Genomic DNA, 10594 nt, shown 5'->3' on the forward strand with positions numbered 1-10594 from the left:
GCGTCAGCAACACTTTCACCTGCCCATGTGGTTGCCTCCCAGCCCAGGACAGCGTTAGTCCAGGTTTGTACTTACTGATTATTGGTAGCAGCATTATTTCGTCTCTTGATGAGTTTAATAGGTAAAATGCCATTTCTACATTGTGTCAGGGGGAGGCAGAGATGTCAGAGGTCGGTGTGGTGCCAGAGGCTGTGAGGGAGCAGTCTGCTGTCCAGGAGGGAGCTCAGGTGCCACAGAAGATCAGCAAAGGTAAGTGTGGTTCTGTTCCTTGTGTTCCTCATGTTAGTGCATCTCTGTCTGACTGTGATCATGTGGCAGCAACCAGGACGGATCATGGAAGGATTAGGTTACTAAAGGTTGTGCATGGATCTTTTCACCAGGGTGATCACAGGTTTTTGTACAGAGGAGTGCAGTGTATGGCCATTGCCTTAGTCAGTTTAGCTAGACACACAGTGAAAAGTGTGTTCTCGTGGGACAGTTTCGATCTGGATCGTGTGTTGGTTGAAGGTGATAAATTGTATTGCGATTTGCGTAGCAAAAACCTCTTCAGCCACGTGTCTAATCTATTGTCTGTTCCAGATCTTCCCAAGGTTTTTCCAATTGATAGGCCAGAGTTCAGTGTAAGTTGTGGTGACACATGGTCAGGTGAGGTAGGTGTCACATCAGGTGAATGGATTGACCTTGGTGTGTATGTTAGTATGCAGAATGGTCTGGAGAGAATTTTTAGTCAGTACAGCACTTGTCTGCTGACACTTTGTGGCAATACGTCTGCCATCATCTGTGAGGATGGACAGTTCGCTGTGGTCGACAGTCACTCACGTAGTAGCTGTGGCTTGGTACATGGTGACGGTACCAGTGTAGTTCTGTATTTTTCATGTCTAGATGACCTGATATCTGTTGTTTGGCAGACAGTCTCACTTCAGGGGAGAAGCCCTTTGAACTGTCTGCCATTAGTATTAGTAGCATTGTGTGTCCAGCAGTGTCAGGTGTTTCTGTAGAGAGTTGTATGTCTGAGATGAGCAGTGCTGCAGCACCAGGGTTTAGTGAGGTCTTTGTTTGTGCAGCCCACTCTGTGTCTGAGAGTGGGGCTGGTGTAGAACTGAGCCCAGCGCTGTCTGGCATTTCCATTCTGTCCTGCTCTGGTGAGGTTAGGAGTGGCTTAGAAACAGAATCCACAGCTACTGATAGTAGAAAGCGCAAGATTTCTTCGCAAGTTTGTGTATCAAAGAAATCAAAGCATTTTGATAGGGCTGCAGAGGACTTGGATGTAGAGTTTGTTGATGCAGTTAGGAATGTAGAGCTGGTCTTCTGTCCCCTCAATGTAGATGTGTGTCAGGCTTTGTGTAGTCAGTTAAATGTAGATTTTATGAAAGTCAGTGGTCTGGTGTTTAAAGAGGTTGGGGATTTAGGTGTTCCCTGTAGAAATGAGAAGATAGTTCCAGACGGGAACTGCTTCTTCAGAGCTGTGTCTCAGGCTATTAGTGGTTCACAGAAGAACCATCACAGGATTAGGCTGGCTGTTTGTAGTGAGTTGGAGCATAATGCTGGTAGGTATCAGGGTCTTTTGAGGACTGGTTATTCGTCTGTTTCAGAGTACATTAACCAGTCCAGGATGAAGTATGTCAACACTTGGGCCACAGAGGTGGAAATCCAGGCCACCGCAGATTGTTTGGGTGTTAGTGTGTGTACGTTTCTTGATGGACGTTGGCTAAAGTACAGTTGTAGCAGAAAGTGTTTGTCAGCGGACTGCATTTACTTAGAAAATGTCAGGGGGGAGCATTTTGAGTATGTTGTGTGTGTATGTAAGCCAGGACAGCAGTGTTGTTATGGTTATTGTAGAGTTACTGAGGAGACGGGCTATAGTACTAGGTCAGCAGTGATAGATGTTACTGACAGTGTATGCTCAGGTACAGAGTTTAAAGGTCTTAGTGTGAGGTCTAAATATTTGACACGAAAGAAAATTGTGTCACGTAGAGAGAGACACAAGTTGCTGTGTAGGAAGATGTATAGGGAGAACGTCATTTTCAGGGAGAGGATGATATCTTGGAAAGTCAGGAAATACAGGGATGATCATCAGTATAGGAACAGGGTTATAGCTACAGGTGTCAGGAAATACAGGAATGATCTTCAGCATAAGGACAGAGTTAAAGCTTTGAGTGTAGATAAATACAGGGATGATCATCAGCATAGGGACAGAGTTAAAGCTTTGAGTGTTGATAAATACAGGGATGATCGTCAGCATAGGGACAGAGTTAAAGCTTTGAGTGTAGACAAATACAGGGATGATCGTCAGCATAGGGACAGAGTTAAAGCCCTGAGTGTAGACAAATACAGGGATGATCATCAGCATAGGAACAGAGTTAAAGCTCTGAGTGTAGACAAATACAGGGATGATCATGAGCATAGGGACAGAGTTAAAGCTGTGAGTCTCAGGAAATTCAGAGATGATCCTCAACATAGAGAGAAGGTTAAGCAAAATGCTAAAAGACATTATCATAGTAATTGTAAATATAGGCAAAAGGTTATTGCTCGTGCCGGGTTGATTCAGAAGCAGAGGCTCGAGAGGTCGATAGATTTTGGTTTGGTTACGGATCACTTTTTAGAGAAGGTCAGGGATGGACCAGATTTTGTGTGCTGCGTTTGTCATAGGCTAATGTTCAAATCTCAGGTGCTGACATGTGACAGGGAGGTTTATGCCACCAGTTCAGCAACAGCAGGCATTGCAGATAATTGCATTAGTGAGCATTATTTGCATAGTTGTGATGAGAGTTGTGTTGAGCCCTGTCACTTAGCTGCGTGTAGAGGTCAGCTGTGGATTTGTTATACGTGTCATAATAAGATTAGTAAAGGTGAAGTCCCAGCTGAATCGTGGAGAAATAACCTCGATCTAGACCCCATTCCTTCAGAACTGGGATGTCTAAATAGCTTAGAGCAGCACCTGATAGCTTTACACATCCCATTTATGAAGATGTTAGCGTTGCCTAAAGGTGGTCAGAATGGTGTACATGGGCCTGTAACATGTGTTCCGGCCAACATTGTACAGACCACCAATGTGTTGCCGCGGTCCAGTATGGAGGGGTCTCTGCTTCAGGTTAAGTTGAAATGTAAACTGACCTATAAAGGCCACTACGAGTATCAGTTTGTTGATACATTGCGTGTAAGGCGGGCGCTAGAATATTTGAAGAGGACGAATGTGTTGTATAGAGATATTGAATTCAACGAGGAGTGGATTAATGAGTTTTGTACGCAGGAAGATGGTGAGCAAGAAGAGCCTGAACCTGAGGATGAGGATGTTCAGGTTCAGTCTTCTCAGGTTGAGCAGGTTGTTGGAGAGGGTGAGGTTAGCCAGGCTGAGGATGTTGCAGCAGATGTTGATGGTGTAGATGAGGAATCAGCAGAAATAGTGCAAGACGAACTGTTACATGACAGACAACAGCACTGCATGTTTCAGGACACTTGCTTATTTCCTGTTGACATCGGGCAAGAAACTTTAGACCAGTATTTTGAAGATATTGTGAGTATAGCGCCTGCAGAGGGAAACAGTCCAGTTAGGATGCTTTCTGACCATCTGAATGAAGCAAAGTGTTTCCCGGTGTTGTTTCCTCTGAGTACTAAGACCTTCCATGATAGTCGCATGCATCATTTAACATTGTCGCGTTATTTTAATAATAGGATCATGCATGCCGACGGCCGTTTTGCACGGAATGTTGAGTATATTTTTTATAGTCAGTATATGTCTGAAATGGATCAGGTTGTGTCGAGTGTTTCTGTAGCTATGCGTAAGGGTAAAGGAGGTCAGAAGTCTCAGAGGATCAGTATGAGCATGCTTCAAGATGAGAAGTCTTTGAAGCAGTTTTTGGAGTTTGACGATGGTTATCGGTTCCTTCGGCCCATACGCGGGACGCCAGCGTTTTGGTCTTCTGTGCAAAAGGATCTCATTGCGTCCGTGAGACAGTTAGGGATTCCTACGTTTTTTGCATCGTTTTCGTCTGCAGATCTGCGCTGGCAGAATCTCCTTGCCAGCATCCTGAAACAAGAAGGCAGACGGTAGAGGATTTAGAGTGGGCCGATAGGTGTGAGTTGTTGCGTCGTAACCCGGTCACAGCTGCACGGATGTTCGATTACAGATGGCACTGTTTTTTGAACGAAGTTCTCATGTCTCCTGCTCAACCAATTGGCAAGATTGTTGATTACTTTTATAGGATAGAATTCCAGCAGCGGGGGTCTCCCCATGTTCATGCGCTGTTTTGGATCGAGGGAGCTCCCCAAATTTACAAAAACACAGATGAAGAGGTTGCAGAGTTCATTGACCAGTATATTACATGTGAGCTACCCTCAGACGATGACGCGCTATTGGACATTGTGTCATCAGTTCAGACACATTCGAAGAGACATTCAAAGTCGTGCAAGAAAAACAAAATGAAATGTCGTTTTAATTTTCCAAAACCAGTTTCTGCACGCACATTCATCTGCAAAATCGAGGAATGCCGTTGTGCACAGAAGGCAAAGGAGACAGGGGAGCCTTCTGATTCAAATGACAAGCCATTGTGCACGTGTCAGGAGGATTTAGATAAGAAGATGCCTAAGGAGCTAGCTCAGTCCATTCTGACTAGAGTTAAAAATGCCATGGAGAGGGTGAGCCTTTTGCTAGTGTAGAACAGTTGTTTGCCAGTGTGGGGATTAACCAGGCAATCTTTGAGATGGCTTATAGGCGGTTGGAGAAAAAGAATAGGGTGGTTTATCGACGAGGGGTAAATGAAACTTGGGTTAATCAGTATAACAAGAATTTGCTTAAGTGCTGGAATACTAACATGGACATTAGCTTCGTCACCGACGCCTACGCAGTCATTATATATATCGTATCGTATATTACGAAAGCAGAGCGAGAAATTGGCCTGTTATTGAGCAATGCCCAAAAAGAAGCATCAAAACAAGGAAATCTCTCTGCTAGAGATGCTATGAAAAAGCTCGGCAGTGTATATTTACACAACAGAGATGTCTGTGCTCAGGAGGCGGTGTACAGGCTAACGGGCATGCATTTGAAGGAGTGTTCCAGGAAGGTTGTGTTTGTTCCAACAGGGAACAACATTGTGAAAATGAGTTTGTCCCTCAGTGTTTTGTTGCAAAAGGCATCCTCTCATGGTATTGGGTCAGAGGATATGTGGATGACTAGCATCGTAGATAGATACAGGAATAGGCCTGACGGTGATGTGTTTGACGACATGTGCATTTGTACTTTTGTGTCGGAGTATCGTGTTCTCAGCAAGAATGAAAAATCTCCAAACCAAATTCAATTGAAAGGCGGTTTGGGATTCATCTTGAGGAGAACACGATCTCAGTTTGCGGTTGTGCGGTACATGCGTTTTGACTTAGAAAAACAGGAGGAAGCCCGCTTTCAGAGTCTGTTGCAGTTGTTCCTTCCTTATAGAACTGATTCAGAGCTCAAACCTGAAGGCTTTGCGGTCTTCAAACAGTTCTATGAGGAAGGGGAGGTGACGTTGGCTGACGGCTCCGTGCGTTTGGTGCAGGATGTCGTTGATGAGAATAGGGCCAAGTTTGAAGTGGACTGTCCTCATTTAGAGCGCGCTGAGGAAATTGTGGAGAAGTTAAATGGTGTTGATGAAGATGCATGGGGGGAGTTTTGTCCTGAGCAGGAAGTCGAACGCTTAGAATGTTTAGAGGATAGAAAGCAGCAGCAGCAGGCAGAGATACAGGATGAGCAGTTGGTCGAATCTGAAGAAAATGTCCCCGATTTGTTTGTTGGTGGTAGACAGGTAGCTCAGTTTGAGAAAAACACCACCATTTTGTCTAGGACTGAGGGTTTAGCCTTGATTCATTCTCTGAATGATATGCAGAAGGCTGTTTTTGATAGGATTAGGAAGTGGTGTTTGGATAAGGTGATGGGTAAAAACCCTGAGCCTTTGCATGTGTTTGTGACAGGTGGCGCAGGGACAGGGAAAAGTCATTTAATCAGAGCTATCCAATATGAGGCAGGGAGACTGCTGTCAACACTTTGTGATCGACCAGACGCTGTTTCTGTTTTGTTAACTGCTCCCACAGGCGTAGCTGCATATAATTTAAATGCAGTAACAATTCATCACGCATTGAGTATTGGTAAACAGGTTAGCTTACCTTACATTCCTTTGGGTGAAGATAAGCTAAACTCTTTGAGAGCTCAATAGAGTCACCTCCAAATTCTAATCATTGACGAGATCAGCATGGTAGATCACAATCTGTTGGCTTATGTGCATTGCCGGTTGAGGCAGATTAAGCAGTCAGGCGACTTTTCCCCTTTTGGTAAAGTTAGTGTGATAGCAGTGGGGGACTTTTATCAGTTGCCACCCGTTAAAGGGAGGCCTCTGTACACCAGTCAGGTGGGTGTGGACCTGTGGTGTAATTTTACTAAGGTGGAGCTGACAACAGTCGTTAGGCAGAAGGATAGTGTTTTTGCTGAGCTGCTGAATAGATTGAGAGTGCGTTCGAAGAAGACCCCGTTATTGAATAGCGACGTTGCGATTTTAAAGTCCCGTGAGACGGGGGAAGAGACCTCAGCTTTGCATATCTTTCCAACTAATATGCAAACCAGTGAGCATAATCTGAAACGGTTGTTTGCAACTTGTCCAGATTATACCACTATTGAGGCTCAAGATTTTATGAATAGCAAGAAAACGGGCAAATTAGAGGAGACGGTAGGGCATCACAGCAGAGCATCGTACACGTGTTTACCCGAGAAATTGTGTTTGGCTCGGAACGCACGTGTAATGCTTTGCAGAAACATTGACGTTGTAGATGGTCTGGTCAATGGAGCATGTGGAACTGTAACTCATATTGAGTTTGGAGAGGACAAAAGCTTCCCTCTCACAGTTTATGTTAAATTTGATGATGAAAAAATTGGCTCACAGAGGAGAAAGCAACGTTCACATGCTGTAGTAGAATGTCGTAGTTCTACTGCCATTGATCCCGTTCAGGAGTCGGCCACTGCACGGGGTGGTCTGCGTCGTCAGTTTCCTCTTAGGCTAGCGTGGGCGTGTACTGTACATAAAGTTCAGGGATTAACTGTAGATGAGGCTGTTGTTTCGTTTGATAAGGTGTTTGCACCTGGGCAGGCGTATGTAGCGCTTAGTCGTGTCAGGGCTTTGTCTGGACTCGTCATCAGGGATTTTAAAGAGAAGGCCATTTACTGCAAGGACACCATAAAGGAGGCCTTGGATAGCATGCCTCCATTTCTGATTGAGCAGCCACAGCCTTCATTAAATACACACAGTTTCTCTGTGTATTTAATGAACGTTCACAATTTAAGTCGCCACCTGTCACATTTGGTGTCTTGCACACAGCATTTACAGCCTAACTGTATTGCTGTGACAGAGACGTGGCTCAGTGCACAATCCTCAACAGACATTGTTCATATTGACGGTTACATTTTCCACAGTCGTCCTCGAGCCTTGTGTTACAGCAGCAGTAACCCCAAATTGTCTGAGCTTCGGGACCTAGAACATGGTGGAGTAGGCTTGTATACAGCAGGTGATTTGGACTGTGAGATTCTGCAGGTGCCCGATTTGAATCTGGAGTGTTTGGTGTGCCTGTGTACCAAATTGAACATCTTGATGGCAGTAATTTATCGTCCACCATGTTATCCAAATTCATTATTCAAACAGAATCTGGGGAAGTTACTAGATTGGTTGAATCCAATCAGTAACACAATTGTTATAATGGGGGATTTTAATGAGGACATTTTGAAAAGACCATCAATTTGTAAATTTATGGGCCAAAAAGGATATATTCAGCATGTAACGCAAGAGACAACAGAGAAGGGGACATTGATTGACCATGTTTATGTCAAAACAACACGGTATGATGTGGATTGTACAGTGATGTCTGCGTACTTTAGTGACCACGAAGCCATCTGGTGTGGTTTTCGTGTTAAAGATCAGGATTTATTAGAAGATGTAGATTTGCTGTTTGCAGAGGAGTTTGAAGATTTAGAGGGTTTTTTCGATGACGAGTCCGATGTAGAGTAGATTAGGTTTGATGCTTGTTATGGTTGATGATGTTTTTAGTTTGAGTAGGCGTAATTGATTTTTTTTTTTTACAGGTTGTAAGAGGAAGCTGACTTTTAGCATGTGTATATATTTATTTGTTGCATTTTAAATGTGTAAATCTGTCCAGCTGGGTTGTGTGGTTTATGTTTGTGTCGGGACAGTATATTTATTGACGTTTTTTTATATCTGGTATTTATCGGTATTTATTCTGGCAAAATGTTGCCAATCTCTTGTTAATTAATGAGCTTGATGCAAACAAGAGTCATAAACTTAGATCTGGTTGTTGTTGTTATTGTTGCAGTTGTTTATGAGTAGGTGTAGTTGTTTTTTATATATATGGTTTTAAGACAAAAATAACTATGTACACATTGCTTTGTTGTTTCTTAAATGTGTAAATCTGTCCAACTAGTTTGTGTAGGCGTTTTTGTGGTTTATTGTATGCGTGTTGGGACAGTATATTTATTGATGGTTATTGATATCGGCTATTTATTGGTATTTATTCTGGCAAGATGTTGCCATTCTCTTGTTAAATAATGTGCATGATGATTGTTGCAGTTTTTTATGAGTAGGTGCAGTTGTTTTTTATATATAGGGTTTTAAGACACAAATGACTATGTACATATTGCTTTGTTGTTTCTTAAATGTGTAAATATGTCCAACTAGGTTGTGGAGTTGTTTTTGTGGTTTATTGTATGCGTGTTGGGACAGTATATTTGATGGTTTTTTATATCAGGTATTTATGTATATTTATTATCTTGTTACGTAGTGTGCATTATGCAAAGGACATAGGTTTAATCATGGTGAATAGATATTCTTGTATTGATAATCATGTGTCACCACTGTAAGTAGTTGTTTTTGGGTTCTGCCATATGTGAACAGTTGGTCTGTGCTGTAACTGTTAAGTTTGTATGTATTCTTTGAATGTGTTGTTTGTATGTGTATGTTTTTTTTTCTCAGGTTGAAGTTCATTGTTAACGGTGCACTTTCTGATTTAAGATTGATGTACTGTTCATGAACTCAGAGCAAATCTGTTGTGGCACCAAAAGGTACACACACCTCTTGTTGTGTGTACCAGTGGTGTTGAACAGGACAAAATTGCATTATAAAAACATGTATCTCCTCCTGTGTGCCAGAACTAATTATGTTTTTTCTCTCTGAGGTTTGTTCCTGTATATAACATCTCAACTCCGTGATCCGCAAGTATTTTTGATATGTATTTTTTATGGTACTTAAATTAATTAGTACTCCCTGGTAAAATGTCCAAATAAAAGAGGATACACAAGCAAAGGTGTTAGAAAAATGGGCAATGATGACTGGGAGTACAGTTGGTGTCAGCTGCTGCCTTATTGGTACAGACAGCTGCCTGTCAGCCAGCTGAGCCCATAAAGAAGAAAAAAAATAATAATAATAAATTAATTAATTAATTAATTAATTAGAAATAAATGCTTGTTAACTCTAAAGTGTTGTCTGTGATATGTTAAAAGTGATTTTTTTTTTACTTGATATTTTTTTCTGTGTAATATTATATAGCAGCAGTTAGCAGTAGTTGAGATGAACCCTATTCACAGTAATTTGTGTTCAGAACATAACATGTTTACAGTGAATGTTGGAATTTTTAACCTTCCCTACTGCACAGAAAAGGCATAATTTAATAAAAATTTACCATTTGTAAATGTAGTGTTTGGCCGCTTCTTAAACAAAATGCAAAATTCTAAAAGATGTTTTGTCAGTATTTTTTTGTTAAATTAATACAACTACATATATGTAAAATGATGATCGATATGACTTGATTCTAAATAAATTCTTACTAACTATAACGTGGTGTTTGTGTTATTTGGGTTAAAGTGGTACTGTAGTTTGTGTAGTAAGCAAAGATACTTTACTGGGTAACAGTGTTGTCTAAAAATGAGGCTATATGTACAAATGTAATACATCCAACATGTCAATCAAACCTTAACCAGGCCACATGCCACACTCACATTTTGATCACATCCTTCATATACAGGGAGTACTTATGGAGTCTAATATGTTGCTGAGTGGGGCTTGGCTTGGACTCCAGGGGTCAGCGGAGCTGAGGTGTCAACGGTGAGGGGAGGCGGATCGCCCGGTGCGAGGTCCCGCCCAATGCTGCTTGCAGCTTTAATTAGGGACCGAGCTGAAAGGTAAGGCCCTCTCACACAGTGAGAGGCCTTGCCTGCAAGCAAGGCCCTATTGTTATTCGTTCGTTTTTATATTATTATTATTCACACACCACTTTGACCTGGATTTTGACCCCCTGAACATGCACGAAAACTCACCAAATTTGGCACACGTCAGGCCTGGCGAAAAATTTGATAAAATGAAAAAATTAACCCCATAGGTGCCAAAATGGCCTCTCTAGCACCACCTATGTGAAAAAAACGGAAACAGCCCTAGTTGCCAGTAGGAATGTCATACAGACATGAAACTAGTGCCAAAATTCTTGTTGGATAAAGCGCTACAAATCATGCACTGACACTTATGACCTAATTCCAACAGGAAGTTCGCAATATGCCTTTCAAAATAAAATGTTGAAA

The 10594-nt window shown here is 42.1% G+C and overlaps 2 protein-coding genes across 2 annotated transcripts; both read left to right on the forward strand.

Annotated features, from left to right (window-relative positions):
* Positions 1 to 309: 309 nt before the first annotated feature.
* On the forward strand, positions 310 to 998 carry LOC115439442 (uncharacterized). The gene is made up of 2 exons (XM_030163278.1): positions 310 to 314; positions 347 to 998. Exons 1-2 carry the CDS (start codon positions 310 to 312, stop codon positions 996 to 998), a joined length of 657 nt encoding a protein of 218 aa, XP_030019138.1.
* Positions 999 to 1015: 17 nt separating this feature from the next.
* LOC115439443 (uncharacterized) lies at positions 1016 to 8024 on the forward strand. Its single transcript, XM_030163279.1, is given in 3 exon segments — positions 1016 to 4040; positions 4043 to 4627; positions 4630 to 8024. Coding segments are annotated over 3 exon segments (6999 nt in total). The 3' UTR covers positions 8019 to 8024.
* Positions 8025 to 10594: the final 2570 nt, after the last annotated feature.

This window comes from Sphaeramia orbicularis, chromosome 19 (assembly GCF_902148855.1).
Source record: "Sphaeramia orbicularis chromosome 19, fSphaOr1.1, whole genome shotgun sequence".
NCBI lineage: Eukaryota > Metazoa > Chordata > Actinopteri > Kurtiformes > Apogonidae > Sphaeramia > Sphaeramia orbicularis.